At 44.1% G+C, this 22,319-nt stretch overlaps 2 protein-coding genes and 1 non-coding gene across 3 annotated transcripts; 2 read left to right on the top strand and 1 right to left on the bottom strand.

Moving 5' to 3' along the window:
• Positions 1 to 321: 321 nt before the first annotated feature.
• gmip (GEM interacting protein) lies at positions 322 to 8,254 on the top strand. Its single transcript, XM_085934883.1, has 21 exons — positions 322 to 846; positions 1,572 to 1,662; positions 1,813 to 1,894; positions 2,221 to 2,257; positions 3,267 to 3,392; positions 3,749 to 3,813; positions 3,877 to 3,984; positions 4,058 to 4,138; positions 4,266 to 4,427; positions 4,495 to 4,632; positions 4,690 to 4,874; positions 4,951 to 5,042; positions 5,116 to 5,178; positions 5,258 to 5,326; positions 5,406 to 5,548; positions 5,620 to 5,796; positions 5,997 to 6,134; positions 6,203 to 6,402; positions 6,478 to 6,805; positions 7,143 to 7,245; positions 7,586 to 8,254. The coding sequence occupies exons 1-21, from the start codon at positions 801 to 803 to the stop codon at positions 8,092 to 8,094; spliced, it is 2,943 nt and encodes a 980-aa protein (XP_085791009.1). The 5' UTR covers positions 322 to 800; the 3' UTR covers positions 8,095 to 8,254.
• Positions 8,255 to 8,821: 567 nt separating this feature from the next.
• On the top strand, positions 8,822 to 22,148 carry lmx1al (LIM homeobox transcription factor 1, alpha-like). Its single transcript, XM_085933970.1, has 9 exons — positions 8,822 to 9,002; positions 10,032 to 10,123; positions 11,261 to 11,453; positions 19,756 to 19,988; positions 20,074 to 20,237; positions 20,334 to 20,411; positions 20,495 to 20,615; positions 20,731 to 20,886; positions 21,095 to 22,148. The coding sequence occupies exons 1-9, from the start codon at positions 8,962 to 8,964 to the stop codon at positions 21,250 to 21,252; spliced, it is 1,236 nt and encodes a 411-aa protein (XP_085790096.1). The 5' UTR covers positions 8,822 to 8,961; the 3' UTR covers positions 21,253 to 22,148.
• trnar-ccu (transfer RNA arginine (anticodon CCU)) lies at positions 20,957 to 21,029 on the bottom strand. Its single transcript has one exon. It is a non-coding gene; the product is annotated as a tRNA-Arg (tRNA).
• Positions 22,149 to 22,319: the final 171 nt, after the last annotated feature.

The raw sequence follows: 22,319 nt of genomic DNA, 5'->3' as shown, positions 1-22,319 counted from the left end.
CCACGTCGAGGAGACAAACCGCCCAACAGCAAAGCGTTTACAGATGCACATCAAATGTGCACACACACACACACACATGGCAATCTCATGTATCTCATGATTAAACATCTGCGCTAGCTTGATTGAAGGCTCTTTAAATAAGACGGGATGGAACATTTTGTTTCTTCGGGTTTAACGCTTTTTATGCTGCAGATGCAACCTCCGCTCTTTGGTGACTTTCAACAAGTCAGACGTCATGACGAGATGAAGAAAAAAAAAGTTTCGGCTAGCACCGTAACACGATCCAAACGTGCACTTTATATCTGCACGTTTGTAATTATCCGCAGTGCCGTGTCGATGCTGAGCCATTCGTCTGACATTTGCTAAATTCATTTATTAAAAGTCACACAAAACTCCATTGGTGGCCCAATGACGAGGATTCTTTTTATGGGGGTGGACTTTCTTGTTTTGAGTAAGCTGAGTAAAAAATAAAAAAAATAAAGTGTATTTTGAGCGTTTCACCAGCACAGCCATGAAAGTAAAAGTTGCATTTGCATACTAACTGATGTTTGGTATCTTCTCATCTCCAGCACAAGCGCTGAGCGTAGGCGCGGCCTCTAGCCGCACTTCCTCTTCCTATTACAGCAACAGGCCGAACTCGCAAGCAGATGAAGATGCAGATGGCGGCCGTCTCCAAGCGGCGTGCCAGCGATCGCTTTTGGGAAGACTTTCCACCCCGTGTGGCGTGATCACTACGGTCATGTGACCTGTGCGCGGCCGGCGTTGAGGCTTGAGGTCAAAACCTGCTGAAGTTGGACAAGATGGACCAGGAGCAGGAACCGGGTCAGGAATCTCCTCAGGTTGCAGGTGAGCAGAAAATTGAAATGTTTCAAATGAAGTCGGCGAAGGATTTGAAGCCGCCTGGAATTATCGACTGACTTTGTTGTCTTCTTTGTACTGAACTACTCGACATCCTCTTTGTCAGAAATGGACCGACTTCCTGAAAATCATTTTTGGCTAAGTTGTCCAGAGTGATTAAAATGTCAATAATTCAAAACTATTTCCGGCAGTATAAATGGTGGCTTTGCTTGTTAGGCCTGTGCTGTTTTTGTTTTAGCAAGTTTTGGCCTCCTTTTTTTTTTTTTCCTCAGCCTGTGATTTCGCAATCTGAGGTGAGCTTTTTTTTTTTTTTCTGCATTGTGAATGCAGAACTGTGTCAAGACACCAACAGCAAACAGGATGCGGTTGGCCAACGAGGAGACGCGTGTCTCGTTTGACGCACCAGATTCATGTTCATATTATATTAGCCAATAAAATTTTAGTAACGACATGCAAAAAATGTTTTGTTCCTTTGAGATACATGTGAAGCTTTTGATTTATGACCTCTTGCTTGATTTTATAGCTTTTTTATTTACCTGCAATAAAATTGTGGTTTGACCTGATTGAGCACATTTCTGCTATTTAAAAGGAAGTCACACATGTAAAATGCGTAATTTCACACCTAACAGATGAAAAACATAACTAGTCCGACGCCCTGTTTTTTTTTTGTTTTTTTTGGGGTGGTAGCTTAACCTTTCAATTTTTCATTTCAGATGTCATCAAAGCGCCCCAGAAATGTGAGACCAAGCGCTACAGCGAGATCTTCAGAGACTTTGACAATCTCGAGTTATCATTTATCACCATGTAAGTGCAGGATATACTCTACATATCGTGGTTAGAAAAAGTCTACACACCCTTAGCTCGTGATTGAGAGCTGTCGGAATTGCTGCTTCTAATATTTGATTACTTTATTGATACTTCTACTACATAAATGTGTATTTTAAATCTTTTCAGTGACAAGGACGATTTGGTGTCCGACACGTTCGAGTGCAACACTGGCGAGGAAGCAGATCTCGCAGAGCACCGTGAACCAGCTGTAAGTGCTCCAATATTTTTAATTTTGTTTCAGGATTTTTTTTCAGGGGGCTGTTGATTGTGGAAAATAAATAATGTTTTTTTTTTAATATATTTTTTTAGGGGGGAAGATCTACATGTCTTTTTTCAGGGGGCTGTTGATTGTGGAAAATAAATAATGGATTTTTTAAAATATTTTTTTTTGGGGGGGGAGGTCTTTTTTCTCCATCGTATTTCAATTTGCGTCAATTATAAACAGATTTTTGCTATTCACGAACCGCCTTGGACCGTATCCCACCGTAAATAGCAGGTTACATGTAGCCATGTAATTTTTTTATTTGTTTGTAGGAACGCTGCGTTACCATTGAAGGTGATGGAAACTCAGGTAAGGCTCCTTTATGATTTCTTAACTCCCTCTTCCTGTTCATCATTCATAAAAAAATCTTCTCCTATCCCTTATTCCCGTTGCTTTTTTCCATCCAGTATCTTACCTCGAGTTGTAATTGCCGCGCCGTAATGAGATTAGGATACAGATTAAGCAACAGGCAGATGCCCTCTTTTACCCGGCCAGGCATTAACGCCTGCAAAATCTACAAATACAAATGAGGCCCAGAAAAGCGACGACTAAATTTAGCATTTTTCACAACTCAGAACGCGGCGGGAGACGAACAGATCTAACGGGAGTGTGGAAAAGCCGCAATTGGAAGGCGGCAAGCGCATGACATTTATCTCCAAACCACGACTCACTGCTGGGCTTCTTTTTGTGGTTGTCTTGCGGCTCCTTTTTTTTGCATTTGACAGTACTTCATTCTTGTATTAATTCAAGTGTGCCCAGAGAAAAAGCTCTCTGGCAGGCTTTTATGTGTTCCCTGCTGCCATTGGCCGGGATGAATTACCCATAAGGCCCTTTTAGCACTCTGTTCAAAGTGTTATTGGGCAGGTGGCCAACCTTGAAAGCTCATCACCGCTTGCAATCCGAGTTGGCGCAAGCTAATCCTCCAGCGCTCGGAACAGTTAGGACGCAGCACAATCTACTTGGATATTGATTTCTAAACGAGACAAAGGCTGAGTAAGCATTTTTTGGGGAGGAGCCGTGCAATTGTCCTCTGCATTGTGTGAGTTGCTTAGGAAGAACCACGAGGAGGAGGAGGAGGAGGAGGAGGAGGGGGTTGCTGCATCAACACACACTCAGCCTATTTTCTAAAACCCTCATTTGTGTTTTCTGCCTGATGCAAAGTACTAAGTGAATAGCAGAGCGACACCTTTTGGAAACTATGACTCGCTTCCTTGAGTGGAGGTCCTGCAAGCTTCTGAGTGGGCTTCACTGATACAGAAAAAGAGTTTGGGGCTTTTTTTTTTTTTTGCTGCCGAGATGCTGATGTACTCCTTCTCAGCCCACGAGGCCGACCTGGCGTTGTGCCGCTGCGAGGACGGCGTGGAGACGGCCCTACAGTACGCCAAGATGTGGTGCCGCTATGCCAAAGACCTCCTGGCATGGATGGAGAAGAAGATCAGCTTGGGTGAGTGCACAAGTGGCCAATTGTGTTGCTAGTTAGCTAGCTAAATAGATTGACAAATATTTATTTATCAATCTATTTATAAAGTTAATAAAGAAAGAAGTTTGGATCCAGCTTTTGTGTGAGATTTTTGTTGTTTTGGTCAAATTCAAGTGATGACTAGATGCTCCACACGCAGAGAGGATTAGCAAGGGTGGATTAGCAGACTTGGAGCAAGGTTGTGAGAAGTGACAGGCAAAAAGTATGCAGTGGCTCACTTCATATCAACAAAGGGAGAAAATTAGGGTCAAACAAAAGCAGACTTGAGGTGTTGTCCCACATTCCACCATTTCTTTTTTTTTTTTTTTTATCCTTGACAGAACAAGAATTTGCCAAAAATGTCACAAAGACATCCGAAGCCGCCAAAACCAGTTTGGCAGCACAGGTAGACAAAAATGATTCTGAACATTTTCCTTCTTCCCGCGCTAATCGAAAGTCACTTGCGTAGGAAACGATGCCGCTGCAGTACATCTACGCCATGGCTCTCGAGCAAGACCTGAAGAACAGTTTGAACTCTCGCAGGACTTCGGATCTCATACACAACCGTTGTTACCAGGTAAAGCGGGAGTTGTTTTCAGGAAGGTCACCGCGACGTAAAGTTGTTAATCCACTCTCGTCTGTTCCCGAAGGCCTTGGCTGCCAAGAGGAATGAGATTGATAAGTGGCGGCGGGAATTCAAGGAGCAGTGGGTGAAGGAGCAGAGGAAGATGGTGAGCCCGCTTTAGCAACATCCCAAGAATGCGTCACGGCATTGTGATTTCAGATTTCATGACCCTGATTAGGTCAGCATTTTTTTTAATTTTTTTTAGCCTGTAATCTTTTCTGCGTGTTCACCAGAACGAAGCGGTGACGGCTCTGAAAAAGTCTCGTCAGCAATACTACCAGCGTTGTGAAGAGCTGCAGAAGGCCAAAGCTATCACGGCTAAAACCGTGGACGAACCGGGCGGCATCAAAAATATGGATAAGAGGAGAAAATCCAAGGATGAAGCCCAGACGAAGGCAAGAACGATCTTCCAAAAAGGTCCCTCCGTAGACTCCAATCTTAACAAAACCAAATGTTCTCAAGGTGATGGAGTCCGAGCTCCTCTACAGACAATGCGTGCTGGACGCCCAGATCCACCAGGATGAGCTGGTCAAAGTCAAAGAGAGAATCATCTCCCACACCCGCAAGCTCATCTGTCAGGGGGACACGGTTCTCAAGCAGGTGGGTGCTAGCGTCTCCGCGCAAACGCGTCCTCATGCTAACCCGCTCCTCCGCCAGGTCACCGTCAACATGTTCTACTACCAGCGGCAGCAGACCGAGCCGGTTCCTCTGGCCTATCACAACCTGGAGCTGACGTGCCGCTCGCTGGAGCCCGGCGAGCCCTACTTGATGTACGTACGCGGAACGCGACGCCAGGAGACACCTCTGCAGATCTTCTCCTTTCAGGAACATCAGGGAAAACGGTAAGGAACAACCTGTCTGTCTTTATATCGTAGAACTGATAAAAAAATGGAGGCTCCTTTCGTGATGTGGTCTTAGGAACAAACGGAAAACCAGCAACCATCTCAGCTCCCTTCAGGACTCCTCGCCTCTTACGGACGAGAGTCCGTACAGACAACCCGGCGACTCCAGTAGGCAGCCATTTTTTCTGTATCCTCGCCTCCATTTGACTGGGGAGTAATTAATTCATCTGCTCCTCGTTAGGGAGATTTGGCTTCAGCGACAGCGAGAGCGTCGGCGGCAGTTTGGAGTCTCTATCCAGTCCCGGTAATCTCATCTTCACCTGAAGTCTTTTTGGTTCTGCTGGGCAATATCGAAATTGAAGTGTTGTCTTTCCTGGTGGCAGCTCACAGGAGGGTTCATAGAACTTACAACTTGGAGGACACGGATGACCGCGACGTGGCGTCTGAATCTGGTTTGTTATCTCTCTTTCTTATCCATAAGAACAAAATGTAGATCATGTCAATATTGCCTCCATCCTTCATTTTCTCCAGAGTGCCTCGACGGCCAACAGGTCAAAGTTCGCACGCCATCCCGAGCGGCGCTAACTCACCGACTCAAGAAGTTGAAGAGCAAGATGGTGAAATGCAAGCAATGCGACAACTATATTTACGTCAACGGCGTGGAATGCGAAGAGGTGCACGTCACTAAAGCGTCATTTTTCAACGTACAACGCCGCCGTTTTTATTCCCGTTCTGTCTCCATCAGTGCGGGCTGGGTTTGCACCGGAAGTGCCTGGAGGTGTGTCAAATGGAGTGTGACAACCACAAGGGGTCGCTGTTTGGCATTCCCCTGTCCTCGCTGCTGCGGGACACCCCGGACGATGTCCCTTTTGTGTTGCGACGTTGCACCGCTGAGATCGAGAGTCGTGCTTTGTCCTTACAGGTATTTAGGAAAATAATCTCAAACTCATTCTGGATTTTTTTTTTTTATTAAAAGATCTCAGATAGTTTTAAGTCAAAATACAGGAATGGAGATTTTCATCTGTTTGCGTGCAGACTGCCAATGAATGACATTATCTTAAACGTTAGCGACCAGCGACAAATTAGCATCTTTTAGCATCATTTATCTTTTTTCCCACCGAGGGCGTGTATCGGGTGTGCGGGTCCAAGCCTCGCGTCCAGAAGCTGTGCCAGGCCTTGGAGGAGCTCAAAGAGGACGTGGACCTCTCGGAAGTGTCACCACATGATATCACCTCCATCCTGAAGCACTTCTTCAAGGAGGTACGCGGCACGCAGGACAACCTGTGGTTTTTCTTTCCCCTCTTTATCTTAACTTTTTTGCCGATCAGCTTCCGGAGCCCCTGCTGACCTTTGAACTCTACAACGAGTTCATCGCAGCCGGGAGGAGCATCCAGCGTGTTGGCGATTGGGAAACGACGCAAGACGCTAACAAGTTGATGGATCTCGTTGGAAATCTGCAGCAGCTCCTGCGGAAACTCCCCGGCTGCCGTTACAACACTTTACAGCACCTCATACGCCATCTTCACAAGTAAGTTCAACTCAACGGAGTACAGAATTTTGAAGCCTCGTGGAGCTTCAATTTATCTCCCCCGCTTGCCTGCAGGGTCTCCAGAAACAACGAAAATAAAATGTCTTCCAACAACTTGGGTATTGTCTTCGGCCCGACTCTCTTGCGCCCCCCGGTGTGCACGGAGCAGCCCGCGGTGGCCCTGCAGGAAAACACCTACCAGGCTTCACTGGTGGATTTCCTCATCTCACACCACGACAAGATCTTCGTCCTCCGGCAGAGAGCCAGGACGGCCACTCCTCCTCCGGCCCCAATCGGTCCGCTTCCGGAGACCCCTCCCAGGCGCACCTGTCCTCTGGATGAGGACTTGGACACCAGACCAGAACAAGGAACCTCTTCCAGGGAACGGCCTTACTCACTAGAAGTAAGTCATTTTATCAAGATGACCTCACTGGACTGCTTTGCTTGCATATTGTTGCTTTTATTTCACCTCCTTTTCTTCACACTTGTTTCAATTTCACATTCTCTGAGAAGCTGAAATGTAGACGCTAGTATTTGGACACCTCCCATTCGCCCCAAATACTGTTGCAAGTTAAAAACAATTAAAAAGCTAAATTAATCATTAAATAATCACTTCTGATGCGACCACTGTGTCAGATGAAGTGCTGCGTCCCAATAGTTTTGTCCGCGTCCTGTCATTGGATCTTACCGGGTTAGGCAACTCGAATCAAACCCCCCTTCAACTTATGTCGTTCTAACAGAGCGAAAGAATGAAGAGAGAGTCGAGCGAAGGTTATATATCTGACAAGTCTTCATCCAATGAGGCAGTGGACCAGCTCAGCCCCGAAGCCAATAACAGAGCAGGTAGGCGGGACTAGAGTTGTGGAACAGAGATGGAAAATTAGTCGGCTTGTAGAAATCATCATTATTATTCTGTGGTCCATTTTTTTAAAGAAGATTCTATCTTGAGTGTTTTGTTTCTGCTGGCTGACTTTTTAGTTCCTTTTTTTTTTTTCCTCACTTTGGGACCTTTCTGTGCTTATATAAGTTCCTTCCTTCGCTTTCTGTTTGAGTGCGTTCAACTGTTTGTTTTCAGTTCTTCTTTGGAGCTCTGTTAAAAATACAGATTCAGAATACATTTCAAAAACTTTATTTAAAAAAAAAAAACAACAACATGTGTTTTTCCCTCCTCCTGGTGTCCCAGTCTTGGCTATGAGCGGAGCCCCGAGCAAGACTCATCACGACCCGATGCAGGACTTCGTCTTGGACAAGCCGCAATACCGCTTCACCAGGCAGCCCGTAAAGTACCACCGTCATAACAACCCGAGGGGCCGAGCCGCCGGGCAGAACCGTGACTCCAGACTGCCCGCGCCGCCTTCCATTGATGCTCCGGGAAGCCCAGACAGCAGTCACAGCTCCTCCCCGGAGCGAGCCGCGCACGAATGTTCCCAGAGTTTAGATCGTCCCGCTGGTGCTGCTGAGGACGTTCCTCCTCTCAGCCCGCGGGATGTGGTGCAGTACATGCTCGGACTGGAGTCGGCGGGTGACCTCGGCGTGAGCTGCGCCGCGATTGGTGCAAAGAGGAAGGCATTGTGTCACTCTCCGAGGGCAATTCCCACGGAGCATCACTTCACCTCGCCCTCGCAGAAGATACTGTCCGGTCTGAAGCTGAGGCGCAGCCAATCAGGCAAGGAGGAACAACTTTTTGTGTGAGCACCAGCATGTCACTACAAATGCAACTTGCTACTTTCACAATGTCTTCTCACTGGGGTGGTTCTGCTTTTGTAGCCTTCACACTTGTCTAGTTTGTACCTTGAGACAGAAATGGACTCAAACAAAGCATATACATAATAACGACAAATAAAAAATAAAATCAGCATGGGATGTCTTGAAAATATTCTCCTGAATGATTATCCTATGGTGTGTCAAGTGGGATTCCCTCCTTTTAGTCAACAAAGGTTGAAATCGTGTCGTTTTAGGGACTTGAGTGCATAAAAACTAGTGATTTTATTTTTGCACGTTTTATGTTTGGACACATGAGGGCGCTGTTCTCCCACTGCAGTCGCTTCCAGACTAAAATAGCACATTTTAAATTATTCACTATGAATGGCAGTTGTTGGGAGTTGTACACTTTTACATTTATTTTCATTTTTTTTTTCTTTTTAACCTTTATTTAATGGTTATGTTAATATTTTTAAAAGGAAAAATAACGACGTTTACAGCACTTAGAGTTGGATTCCCATCCCAAAACCCTCAAACATCCTTCCTATCAATCAATGCCATGTCTCCCACCTTGGCTTCCCTCCCTCTCCTTGCAGTTCGTCCACATCCCTCCCTCTGTCTACATGCATGCCCCCCCCCCCCCACACACACACACACACACACACACACGCACAAAACACGCCAGAGGAGAGGTGGCGAGGCTGCTAGACAAGAAGAAGAGGAGAGGAGGAGAGACAATAGCTTCTCTGCGACGTGGAGTGTCGTCATGGATGTTTAGTTAGGCGAGGCGCAGAAACAGTGAGCGGTGCAGGTGAAAGCGGTCCGTGAACGCATCTGGAAGTTGTCACTGTCTTTTTAATGTTGCCTACCGAGATAACAGGAGTGTGTTTCACCTCAAGGTAAGACAGCATCCGTGCAACAGGGAGGCACATTTTAGCCACTGGTTTTATTTGGAGTTGTTTATTTATTTATTTATTTTCACTTGTTACTCCAACAGCATGTGCGCAAAATTTGGTGCTAACTACGCAAGTCACACAAACGCCCAGTTTTTGCACGTCTTTTATGATAAACAGTTATTTTTATCCGTTTTTAATGTTCTTTCCACTTGAATTTTTATCTACACTCAAATTATTTATTTTGTGAAATTTTTTCTTGTAAATTATTTAATAATTGTGCATTTTGTTTTCATTACAGTTGTAGGATTTTTTTTTCTCGTTTGGTGTCAACATACAATTATCAGAGCATAATATAATGTCCCCCTCGTGTATTTTTCATCCCCCCCAAGCTTCCAGTTAGTCATAAAGCCAAATTAGATCACGCTTGAATTTCCATAATTCATTTGTTTTATTGTCTTTTATTGTTTCTTTAAATAATGTGGCAATTAAACGGGCAATCATCAGCCGGCATCAAATAATTATGGTCTTTAAATATTTATCTTAATAATGAGGCGAAAATCAAAATGGATATTCAGTGCAATTTGATTACAGGCCGTGCATGTCCCATTAACGACCGTTGAGCTGTTCAAGGCAAAGAGAGAATAAAGTGAGAATAAACGTTACGCAATGAAATTATGTTCCAAAATGATCATCTTAAAATAGGCGTGTTTTTGTTGTGACATGAAAAAGGTGCAAAATTGAATAGAACTTCATCAAACATATGCATATGGACCTGTTTATATCTGGATATTTCTTATGACAGATTTCTAAAAAAACAAAATACAATCAACTGTATCGTCAAAAACAAAAAGTTGCAAATTTAATTTCATTCTCGCATGATTTCATCCGGCGTCACGTTCCATTTCAAATGTCTTATCATATTGCTTGTACTTTTTTCTAATCATTTATTTCACCTGCTGTATTGCTGTTGTTTTAAATAACATTTAAAATAATTTTGTGTGCTGTTTTTTTTTTTTCTTTTTTTTTGTTCAGCGACCACACAGAGGCAAGGAGAGAAGGCATGAAAACGGAGGAGAGCCAACAGTCGTGTCTGCAGCAGCCTCCATCTTCAACACCTTTTGTTGGTGAGTGATAGACTGACCAACTACTACCATCAAAATATAGACATAAATCGATAAATAAATAGCTCCTGCAACTTATCTAAAAGGCCCCAAACTCCCCGTGGCGTTCATTTAGTTCGGCTCCGATAGGCCTTTTTATATCTATGCACTGTCTCCATAATAAATACCACGTGGGTGCTGATACACAATAATAATAAACCTTAAGATGATTATACTATACCAAAGGAAATTAAATAAATAATAAGTACGTGGCATTTCTTTCCCAACTAAGGCCTACAGGGAAACTAAAAACGCGTGATAAATAAAAACGTTGCAATAAAAAGCAAAAACAAGTATACGTGTAAGATTAAAAAAAAAATATATATATATATGAACAAGAATCAGAAGTAGTGCAGAAATACACTCGCTGGAAAAGACGTCAAAAGTCTATAGTCTATTTTGTTATATTCTAATTACATATTGTCATATTTTACTGATATAAAATAGAATAAATGCACACCCCTATAACTGCCTCACTATTAACGACTGCTAATATTTTTGCTGACTATGAAATGTTGATTTGTTCATTTTTTTTTTAACTTTAATATATAGAAGTGTATCGATACTAATTGTTTACTCGAAGTGTACCAATACTAAGGGCTGTTTCTAATATTTTTGTCATTCAAGCCACACGGAAATAGACATAAATAAAATTTTGATTACGATCCCATCAGTGCGTACTCATTAAACATAAGCAAATTAGACCTAAATAATACCTGGGGGTCTGTTTCTAATATTTTGCAAGTTGCACATTTTGTGCGGCTAAATAACCCAAATATTAGAAACACCTGTCACTGTAATGCAGCGCCTGTAAAATTGTAAAGAGTCCTCGTTTTATTCTTTGTTTCATGTTTCAATTAATTGTATGTGTTTACAAATATTTACTGTGATTATGAATTTTATGTTCCGATTTACGGGACGCGGCTCCGTTGTAAATCGATGAGCCAATTAAATTGAGGATTTTTGTGATGGAATTTCACGAGTCGTCCAATTTCATCATACTGGGACTGTTTCATTGTTTTACTGTCAGTATGTAGGAAATGGAAAGATTTTGGTGCGATTGTAACTTTTCTTGGGTCCCCCTTCGCGACCCCCACACAGGTCCAGACTACTCAAGTGGAGGCAGCGAGGTGTGCGCGGGCTGCTCGTCCCCGATCGCCGACCGCTTCCTGCTGCGCGTCAACGAGCGCTCGTGGCACGAGTCGTGCGTCAAGTGCACGGTGTGCATGAGCGCGCTCACGGGGACGTGCTACTGCCGGGACCGACTCCTCTACTGCAAGCCCGACTATGAGAAGTAAGGATCACATCACACCGGCATGCACGTAGAGTCTTGAGGTCATTACTGGGGCGGAGGCGTATGGGTGGGGGGGCTATGCAGGGGCAACTCATCCCCATGCTTCACTTAACTATCACAACAAATAAGAGCTCGAGAGTCAGTTGTTTGGAGTGTAATTAACGTGTATGCCTTGTTTGTTTGGACTTGCGATATTAAAAAGTTACCCAAAAAAATTAATTTCCAACATTTAAAGACTCAATTCAAGAAAATCAGAGGGATTTTAAACGGCGACCATTTAAATGAATTCAAATGAGCAGGGTGTGCACACTTGCGCAACCACACGATCTCAGTTGTTTGTTTACATTTTCCCTTTCTAAATGATTTTAGTTTCCCCCTACTTGTAGATGTTATGTTAATTACTTCGAGGAACCACGTAGGAGTTTGTAGATCTGATTTAAAATCAAATTTAATATTTCAAGTTGAATCGAAAGTGTATATAATGCACGGGGAATTTCGATTAGGATTTTATTAAGTGTCGACAAGTTTGTTCATGTTGTCTTTTCCGTTTAGATAGCAGGGAGGAGATGTCATACATAAATAAACACCTGGCGTAACACACAATGCAAATCTCCGATCGTCATTCCAGATGTTCGAGCATGTTTTTCATTTCCTGAGCCTAAGCTTTTCGCGTTAGGGTTACATGCGCGGGCGCATCGTCGCTATCAATGTTTTGAAAAGTGTCAGACTGCATCCAGCAGCTCCCACTCTACCTGACATCTGGAGGGCTCAATGAGGCATAGCCAAAGAGGAACTGGCCGCAGATGAAAGTCCCATTGTATGACGTTTATCTTTTGGGGGGGGGGGGGGGGCAAGCACAAGCTTATCAAAAATAAAGTTTTTTTTTTTTTAATTCCAGGGAGTGAAAAAGCGTATTTGTTCCCCTGATGTAATGACTGTGGTAGTAGGCCGAGATTAATAGCCGGAGGCTCATTCGCTACATGCTTGACTGAGTCTCCCTGTATGCATTCCATATGGATTGCTGCCTTGTTTTTTTTTTTTTTTTGGGTTGTTTCTGTGCCAGACTTGGCACTCGGTGGAGCCTGTGACCTTCAGTGAATCAGCAACAATGTCTCCTTGTTTTCCTTACATGCACTCGCTCCATCAGCGCCTCCCCCGTCCGTCCGTATGTGTGCCGCACATTGCGGCCAGTATCCGCAGAGTGCATTAGGAATCGTTTTATAAAAAAAAGTTGCGGAAACACATTAAAGTGTAGTTCATCGTAAAGTTTTTATTGATATTTTTAGGCTCATAGGTCCTCTAGTATAATGACAACAAAAGAATAATCCAGTATAGGCATTTTCTTTGTGCTATAAAATAAGGAGGTTTTTATTCCTCTGTTTCTTCATTTATTATGGAAATGAGGGGATTTAAAAAGGAATCATGTGTGAATCCATACGCCGTCTTGTTAGGGAGCAGATGTTTACGTCGAAGCGTTCCCGCTTCAACTAGATTATTCCACCTATATATAAAACATATGGTATATTCCCAGCGGGAGCACTCAACAAAGTGCGTCAAGTTCGAAACTTTGATGTAGTACTCATTTACTTTGTCGTTTAAAAAGTTCATGAAGGTTTAATGGCACAAGTCCCCTCTGAAAAATTCGAATGAAATTGCAGTGGAGCCTCGAGATACGAGGGAAAAGCACTTAAAGAATTAATAGCTTGCGTGTCCTTTTGGTGTGTTAAACTCAACCACTAGGGAGCAGTATAATCCAGTCATGCAGACATAAGCGAAGAAGAGTTTCACAACTACTTGAAGTGACTTCAGTACACGATGTGCTTAAAATTTCCCCTCTGCTGCATTCCGTGCAAGACTCTGACGAGGCTATTTCGCAGCACCGCGGTGGGAACGAGGCAAATGTGATCATAACAAAAGTGCTGTTTAAGTAAACGGGCCTCTTGACAGCCGTTACCTTCCTCCAGTGTAGGTCAGCCGCATGGTTCCTCGCCAAGCGGCGAGCTTTAAGAGCGTCGTTTCCCGGTCAATGATGTCGAGCGTGGACAGAATGAGCCTGCGAGCCCTCCTCGTAAGCTCCATAAAGGCGGCCCGGACCCTGTGGAAAAAAAAACAGGTCGCTGGGGGTGGAGATTCACAAAAGCTGGGATTTAATAGCTCACTCGGTGTGGGGTGGAGGCCGCTCACGCTACATCTTAGCTTTAGAAACTCACACCGAAGGAGATCCCACTGGCTGAGGACTCTTTACTTCTTTTGAGGTAGCAGAAGGGCTTTGAATTGTCACATCGTGATTGTCAGACTGAATTTTGCAGTTATGTTTATAACTTAAGCTCGTAGGCTGTGATGTCAATTGACAGGAAGTGGAAGTGCAAGACAAAATGGCCGCCCCCGTGTTTACGAATACCGCCCGCGTTTCAAACATATTATTGTCAAGTAATGTTTGACTCGACTTCTGGTTGAAGAACGTTTCTCTCGGTTCTTCTGTCGTCGATCTTCTTCGGCTTCAGTCGGAGAGAAGCTACCATCTCTCCTTCTGTCTGCCACCTCGTTCATCACTGTCTGATTTGCAATCATATTTCTCCATCCCAAACCTCATTTCCTTTTCAGCGAGATTGATCGCAGCCATGACACCAAACAGTTTATCTCTTGTTTTCGCTTAATGTCGCCACCCCCTCCGCCTCATCCCCGTCTACCACTCGCGGTGCTTTGTGTTCCCTGCAGGGAGTACAATGGGGTGGGGTGTGGGGGGGCTGATTGGGAACAAGGCTAATTAGCCACAGTTCTTGTCTCATTGACGTGCTTGACACGGACTGTGGGGAAATATTGTTAGCGCATGTCAACAAGCTCTCGTTAGCATCAGCTAAACCCGGACTGACTCGTAAGGTGTCGATGGAAGCTTGAACTTACTTTCTACATCTTGACCCAGCATCCTGGGTTAAACAAGCCAATATGATGAGTACAGAAAAAAACACAGCATTGGCTCAATCGTTCGAACCCGGCTTTGCTAATTCATCCAATTTGGGTTATTTTTAAATCAAGAGTATCACGAGCGTGTCGGACCTGGAGTAGATGATGAGTGAAGTTGCGTCCCAAATATAGCAGTGTAATGTTTTGACAGTATTATGAAAGGTCAAGTGTCACTTCATCGAATGAGTTCGATGGAGAGGGTTAAGAAGACAAGGTGGATTTCTTTTTAGCCACATGTGTGAGGTTGTAATATTGCCACCATTTTTGCATATTATGAGACCCCGTCATCTTTCACCCCAACACCCCCCCCACACACACACACACACCCACACACACAACAATTTTATAACAGACAGCTAATAAATGTTTCATGGCAGAACAAGCTGCTCGCCTCGCCTTTATTAAATCTGAGATAATAAAAGCAGAGAGGAAGAGGAGGAAGAGTGTGAGAGAGAATAGAGGAGGTGGGGTGTGCGTGGGGGGGGGTTAGGGGGAACGGCGTAGACGCTTTCCACCGAATCGCTGCATCTCCTGTTTCTGGGGCAACGGGTCCCGCTGTCCCCCGTCACCGCCATCTTAGCACCCCCCCCCCACACCCCCTTTACTCCCCTGCCCCGCTGCTTCCCGCTCCGCCTGAGACAGACAGGAAATGAGAAGCGGGCAGACAGGATATTGCGTTCTGGTGGCCTGGGGATTAACTGTTTTATCTAAACTAACACACACACACGCAGCCACACACACGTGAGCTCGGTCCTCGCGCATTGCATTAATTTTTGGTAGCATCAGGTGAAAATCAAACATATTCTGAGATAAATCACAATACAAGCTGTTTTTTAATCATTGGTGCTTTGTTTGGATTGGACTATCACATCTTGAACACAAATGGTGCAACAACTCATGTAGACAGATAATATAACAATACTCAGTTGCATATTTTTCTAACCCCTGCAAAAAAATATTACTGCAGATAACTGAGTCGCTGACAGGTGTTGTGAAACACGTCCTTGTTTGGGTGTACATGAATGCATTATGCTGCCCCCTGGTGGCCAGGTCACACAAACCAGAAATGATGTAAAAACCTCTTTAGATCTTATTTAACAAGAGTAATAATTTCCTTGATTAAAAATATTTTTTGTGTGTTCTAAGGTAGGTAGAATGTTTTGTAATAATCTACAATAAATTTAGATTTTATGAGCGTTATCGAGAAAAGGCTTGAGAGATTTAGTCTTGGGTCTATCGGGGCAGTAAAGATAGCATATATTAATTTTGTTCTAACTCATTTCGGAAACTTTCATTCACGCAAGAGGACTGTTTACCATTTTACTTTATCGGCCCACGACGTGGTGGCCAAACAACAGCATCTGGCCTTGTTTTATGGATGTTTGGGCCCGGCCACCTTATCTGCTTTTCCACAAACTGAGCATTGGTGGTTATGTGACTGTGTATATAGTATTGGCAATCCTTGTGTGCCTGTGTGTGTGTGTGCGTGAGAAGTGTGTGTCACTGTACTCTATATATTCATATGTGTGTGTGTGTGTGTGTGTGTGTTTGTGTGTGCGAGTGTGTAAGTGAGTGAGTGAGAGGTGGCAGGGGTAGCAAGTATCGTGGGGAATGCTGGGAGATTTTAATAACACAGAAGCAGTGCAGGGAGATTTAATAAACGGAGATGATGTGATTACTGAACCTTGGCTCTGAGCCATTTTGCTTCACAGAGCAATATCCGCCTAACGTGCGCACACACACACATGTACACACACACACGTATAAGAAAATGGATACTAAAGTGACTTAAAAGTACAACGGTTGCATATCGTTTGTCTTTGATGCAGGCTGGTCAATTCGGATGTGTTTAGGATTCAGTGTAGGCATCCATACTACAAGTATACTTGGAATATGTGTCATGATTGTGAAAGACGACTCTGAGACATCTACATATTTATGAAATGATTGCGTGGTTGCAGGCGAGACATTGCTGTATTCATGACAAGTCTTTTGATTGTGTTATTGTCATTGTCTCGTGTGGAATACAGCTAGAAGGGCTGACGACGCATCACCTCTTTATTTTTTTTTTCTTGAGAGAACAGGTGTCAAACCCAAGGCCCGGGGGCCAGATATGGCCCATCACATCATTTTATGTGGCCCGTGAAGACAAATTGTACATTTTGGCAGATAAAGAGCCAACATGTTTTTGCTGCAGGGTATCTATTAACATACCAGTTGAGGTTTACTGTAAAACTAAGGTCAAAATAATGACACGTTAAACAAATCACATCCGGGTATCGTAGAAAGGTGGGTGACGTAAAATTGACAATCTAGCAAATGGTTTCAATTTCAAACATTTACAGCGAAAAGGGGGAATCTGTTTACTGTTGTGCATCGCTTAAATCTTCCTCTAGTTTTCATCTGATTTCGTAATAAGTGTACACGTAATGAATCAAGGCCTCCGACCCCCTCCGCATGATCACGGAGCCCACAGCTTTTTGAAACGCTCGACTGTTCTCCTCCGTCTTTCATGTTCATCGTGTTTGACACGCCGCTTGTACAACACGCTCACTATCACAGAAATAACTCAACCCAACAAAGAAACTTCTTCAAGTGTTTTTCTTACGTTTGACCACATTCTCCTTGATCGGTTCTGTACTGCCTAATTAATCCTAGCTTCTTTCATTTAACATTTTAGGGACTACTTTTACTTCCAAGTTAAATTATCAATTGTATGATCTAAGTGGCGTTGGATGTTTTTTTTTTTTTTTTTTCCCACGAGGACGGATGTAGTCAGGTATGCTGTTTAAAATCCCCAAATGGCCCCGCATGATTGCTCTTTAGCCGCTCGTTGCATCCCTGTCGTGGCCGGTGTGAATGATACTTCTATTAGGGAGGGGGGATTAGACTGATCTACTTACAGACTCCCCTCTGGGGCAGTTGCCCCTAGTTGCCTCCGTTTGCTGTGCTGAGTAAATTCCCACCATGCTGCGCGCGCCCCTATTTAGGGAATGTGAAGACTTAACACCGTCGGGCTCATGTCGAGAGATCGTTGTCATTTTGGAGCGTTTTGTCTCTCGGGTGAAAGGAAGTGTCAGAAATAGCAATAGAGAACAAAGTAATGACTTTTTAGTTTGACTATAAACCTGTACAGTCCATGCCTTACTTTTGAATAGGTTCTATACAGATCTGTATCAGAATTATCTTCATGCTAGGATTTTTTTTTTTAGCTAGAAATATTTGAATGTAGTCTTAAGCCCTCAAAAACGTGCTTGAGTTTTTCTCAAACATGGCTTTTGTTAATGGCGTGCTATTACGAACGTGTCGTCATCATAGACACAGAAAAAGCTTTGTCAGCGACAACAAAATAATTGCGCTAGAAATACTAAGCTAGCATTAGCAGTGTGAACAGGCTGTCATGTTGTTAGCATGATTTATTTACAACTAATTGTGGGTGGATATTCCGTCATGGTTCCAGCAAAGCCGCTCAGGCCTACTTTCAGAGATCCTTTTTAATGTCAGGTCATAGGGTTGTAATAGAAATTACCCATTTATTTTATTGCAATCTCAACCTTCAGGTACACCATGTGAGTACTTTAAGCATAAAACGCAGTCATTTGGGGGAATTTGGAGATACTTTTTGGCAGATAGAATGGAAGAGATTAGCCGTGGCAGCTGCGTTTGAGACGGAATGACAGATTCAGAGCTCTAATGTGCAGACCTGGCTCCAGATTTGTGCAGCAACACCTTCCTCGCACTCAGTCAGGGAGCAACAACACTTTTGTGTGTGCCTTCCTCCCCCTTGCACACTCTCGTGCCAGTACTCCCTTTTCGCCTTATCCCGGTTTGTATCTAGTTCCTGCTTTTTGGCTCAAATTAGATCTCTGTCGCTCTTATCCTGCTGAAACCCCAAATCTTTGATTGATGGTTGCGGGAGCTTCGGTGGTATGGCGACACACATCAGAATAGGTATTGATACTCGAGTGTTTGTGCGTGGCTCAGTGTGCATAAGTGAGTGGCTAGAGATTAACCCCATGCTATCCTCAATCCCTGGTTATGAGTTTACAGCGTCTGTCTGGCCATCGCCCTGTTTAAACAACAATCTAATTAATCCCGTCTTTATTAGTTTCAGTGAACTGGGGGCGGCGGGCTGGGAGGGCGAACTGGGAATGCTGGCAGAAAATACCAAGGTGGGGTGGGGGCGTATTGGGCGGATGGAGGGAGGGTGAGGTTGTAGGAAAGCAAGAACGAGAGCGGGGATTTGAGAGGAATTTATAATGGCGGGGAATTAGGTGCCGGTGAATGGGAATGAGTTTGTGATGTGATGGTGGGGTTGGAAATGAAGGGATGAAGGGATGAAGAGGTGGAGGGATAAAAACGGGAGAGCGAGAGGAAACGGTAGACTAAGGTTAGCTTTATAATCTTGAATTGTATGAGCATGGTGATGTAGCGGTTAGCATGTCCGCCATGTCGGAAGTTCAGAATTTGAATCTCGAGTCATTGAGCAAATTGTCGAAATTGTCCATGGAGTTTATGTGAGTGGGGATGGTTGTGACCAGTCTAGGTTAGTTAGCTAATATTAGTATAAATTCAATTAAATTAGCATCGTTAATTTGAGGCCGCAATGATTCTCATCACTGTTGTACAATGTTGTACTTGGTACTCAAGTTCACGCTAAAGAAAGACTCACAACCTGAGTTTAGTTGTATTTAACATTTTGATGCAATTTTCCTACAATTTGGTGCACAGTTAAACATGTGCATTTATATTACAGGAACTTGCAATAGTATTATTTTCATGAACACTTAGGCCTACTATACTAATGTACTTTAATGTTAATCATGTTGGTGGCACTTTTAAGTGCACATTTTTTTTAGGTAGTGCTTGGTTTTAAATTTCCGTTGTTTTTTTTCAAGAATATTCGTCAAATGACAGATGCCTTTAAAAATCATTCAGCTGATCTCACCGTAAATTCCACCGTGAAAGCGGTTCAATGCCAGGCTCACTACTGCCATCTACTCTCCAAAAGATGTAAGTGAAGCACAACAAATGAAACAGATTCTCACTCAGCAGTACAGTAATTCCTTGTATAGCAGATGTTCACCTTGCCGCTCTGTGACTTGGGTAATGTTTATACGGCCTTTAATTAAGAGACGACGCTAATCTCAGGAATCGTTGCATACGAGTGGGAAAGTGTTGAGGGGCTCCTTGTCTACGCCTCCATCTTTAATTACCTCACCTCCTTTCGGCTCCTTGACCCTCATGATACTCGACTTTACATCCAATATGTGGGCGTCCCTCACCATGTGTGCACCCCCTTCTGTTTTTGTGTGTGTGTGTGTGTGTGTGTTTCCAGGCTGTTTGTGAGGAAGTGCAGCTCCTGCCTGCAGGTGATTGGCCGATCCGAGCTGATCATGCGTGTGCTGGGCCAGGTGTACCACCTGGGCTGCTTCAGCTGCTGCGAATGCGAACGCCGGCTGCAGCGGGGTGACGAGTTTGTGCTGAAGGAAGGTCAGCTGCTGTGCCGCATGGACTACGAGAAGGAGAAGGAGATGCTCGCCGCTATTAGTCCCACGCCCACGGAATCGGGTATAAAAGGCGGGAAAACCTGAGATTGCAAACCAGAACCTTAAAGTTGTGAGGCAACTCTCTTATGTCTCTCGTGTTTATCAAGTGAAAAGTGAGGATGAAGATGGTGGCGGGGGATCGGCAGGGTGTAAAGGCGGCGATGAGGGCAAGGAGCACAAACGCTCTAAGCGACCACGCACAATCTTGACCACACAACAGAGGCGCGCGTTCAAAGCGTCCTTCGAGGTGTCGGCCAAGCCTTGCCGTAAGGTGAGAGGGCACGCTGAACGTTTTCCAACTACAGTGGGAGTGTGACTTGATAGAAATCGGATTTATTTTCCTTTTAAATCTAAATCTAACCATCAGGTGAGAGAGACGCTAGCTGCTGAGACGGGTCTCACGGTGCGAGTTGTGCAAGTGTGGTTTCAAAACCAGAGAGCCAAGGTAATACTTTTATAGTCTTACATCTTTGCAAAATCCATCTTCAAAATCTTGAGTGTTTTTTTTGTTTTTTTTTGTTGCATCAGATGAAAAAGATTGCCCGGAGACAGCAGCAACAGCAACAACAGCAGCAGGAACAGGAACAGCTGGGAGGGGCCAGGAGGGGTGCAAATCGAGGGGGACGTCAAAGCAACGATGACAGCGAAGGTAAACACTTGATTTTGGCAAATTCTTAAATAAAGCATTCAGTCCATGTTGGATTAGCTACTGAGCCCCAATTTGGGTTACATTTAAGAGTGTTGGTTTCCTCATCTCCACACAGACGGCTCAAGTGGTCACGGCATGGACGGGATACTGGGGTTCCCCTCTCTGCCTCGACAGCAGCTGCTCACCCTGGACCCCAACATCTACAGCGGGGAACCCTTCCGACATGGACTCACTCCGCCACAGCTGCCCAACGAGCAGCTGCACCCGTACGGTAAGATCAAGTCAGTTTGATAAGATTTTAGAATAATAATATAATTTATTTCCACTGGGGGTACTAAATACACCTCAGATGGGACTCGAACCCACAATCCCTGGCTTAGGAGGCCAGTGCCTTATCCATTAGGCCACTGAGGCTGTGGAGAATGTTTTGTGACGAGCTCCAGTTAGTCACCGCTCACCACAAATGCGTTCCTCTACAGAATCCGAGACTGTGTTTCACGACCTGGACAGCGACGGCAGTCTGGGTCACCTCGGCGACTGCTTCCTGGCAGCAGGCGAGGGAGGCCTCCTGGCCGCACGGGTGGGGAACCCCATCGACCGCCTGTACTCCATGCAAAACTCCTATTTCACCTCGTGACCTTTAGAAACACTCGGCCAAACTCCCGCTTCCTCTTCCAAATCTCTCCTGAAGAGACGCAGCTAAAATGACAAAGGGAAAAATAAGGCTTACAAATTGTTGGCCAATAATTTGCCGTCTCTGACAATGATGAGAACGTCTCTGAGAGACAAGGAGAAAAATATTCATAACGCAGTTGATACGACACTGGAGGACAGTTTTGCGCTCAGGTTTTGTGTGTGTATGTTTGACCTGAGACGTAACTCAGGATATTACACTGGATAAAATTCGAATTAATCAATGTTTTATAAATGTGAAGAAATGTTTTGAAGCGACCCTCCATATGAAATGATCATTTCAATTTTTTTCCCACCCATTGAGACGCCACAACAGGGTCATTTTTACGGCGCCTTATTCGGAGACAGGGTTGACCAGAGATTATTAACTTTATTTTATAGTTAAATCAACAAGGAGTGAACCACTTCCACCAACAAAAAGGTTGCGTACTGCCCCGGACACTGAGCCCCAAATGTAAATGTGTGACTGTGTTGATGTATATAATTGTAGTAGTTTTTTTCCATATATATTTATTTCTCTCATCACAAATTAGATGGGTAGCCATTTTGTACCTTCTGTGATCAGCATGATTATTTGTCACAGTGTAGATTCGAACGCATAGCTTCCAGACAAACAGGAAGGCAGCAATGGGCTCAGAAAGCAGTGCAATTTAAAAAAAAAAAAAAAAAAAAAAAAAGGCTTTTAGCTGCTAAGAAGTTGGACACGTGCGCATTTCTACAGTGATATTTTGTGAGGGTAACTTATTTGTGCCGTGTTAGCTGAGTTGCAATCTTCTGTTGTGACGTGCTTTGAATGTATCATGTTGCTGTATATTCAATACAGGCTACAATTTCATGCTACGGCGTGCTTGCCTTGTTTGTTTTCTATTTCGATGATGCTTGGAGTGCTTCCTGCGCTTTTCGCCACTATGTTATATTAATTCAAGAAAAAATAGTTTGTTCTCTTTGATGGGCACAGAGATCATAACAAAACTCCCTTTTCTAATATGGCCTCCTCCTCCTGCTCTTTTC

This window comes from Syngnathus leptorhynchus, chromosome 16, assembly GCF_054491065.1.
Source record: "Syngnathus leptorhynchus isolate UIUO chromosome 16, UIUO_Slep, whole genome shotgun sequence".
Classification (NCBI taxonomy): domain Eukaryota; kingdom Metazoa; phylum Chordata; class Actinopteri; order Syngnathiformes; family Syngnathidae; genus Syngnathus; species Syngnathus leptorhynchus.
The sequence above is the reverse complement of the archived record's forward strand: the minus strand, read 5'-3'. Positions and strand labels throughout refer to the sequence as shown.

Excerpts from the sequence above, each read along its gene's own strand:
- gmip (XM_085934883.1), top strand. The coding sequence starts at position 801 with ATGGACCAGGAGCAGGAACCGGGTCAGGAATCTCCTCAGGTTGCAG. Across the intron at positions 1,895-2,220 it reads CAGAGCACCGTGAACCAGCT|GAACGCTGCGTTACCATTGA; the intron begins GTAAGTGCTCCA and ends ATTTGTTTGTAG. Across the intron at positions 5,797-5,996 it reads GTCGTGCTTTGTCCTTACAG|GGCGTGTATCGGGTGTGCGG; the intron begins GTATTTAGGAAA and ends TTTCCCACCGAG.
- lmx1al (XM_085933970.1), top strand. The coding sequence starts at position 8,962 with ATGTTGCCTACCGAGATAACAGGAGTGTGTTTCACCTCAAG. Across the intron at positions 20,412-20,494 it reads TTCAAAACCAGAGAGCCAAG|ATGAAAAAGATTGCCCGGAG; the intron begins GTAATACTTTTA and ends TTGTTGCATCAG. Across the intron at positions 20,616-20,730 it reads AAGCAACGATGACAGCGAAG|ACGGCTCAAGTGGTCACGGC; the intron begins GTAAACACTTGA and ends ATCTCCACACAG.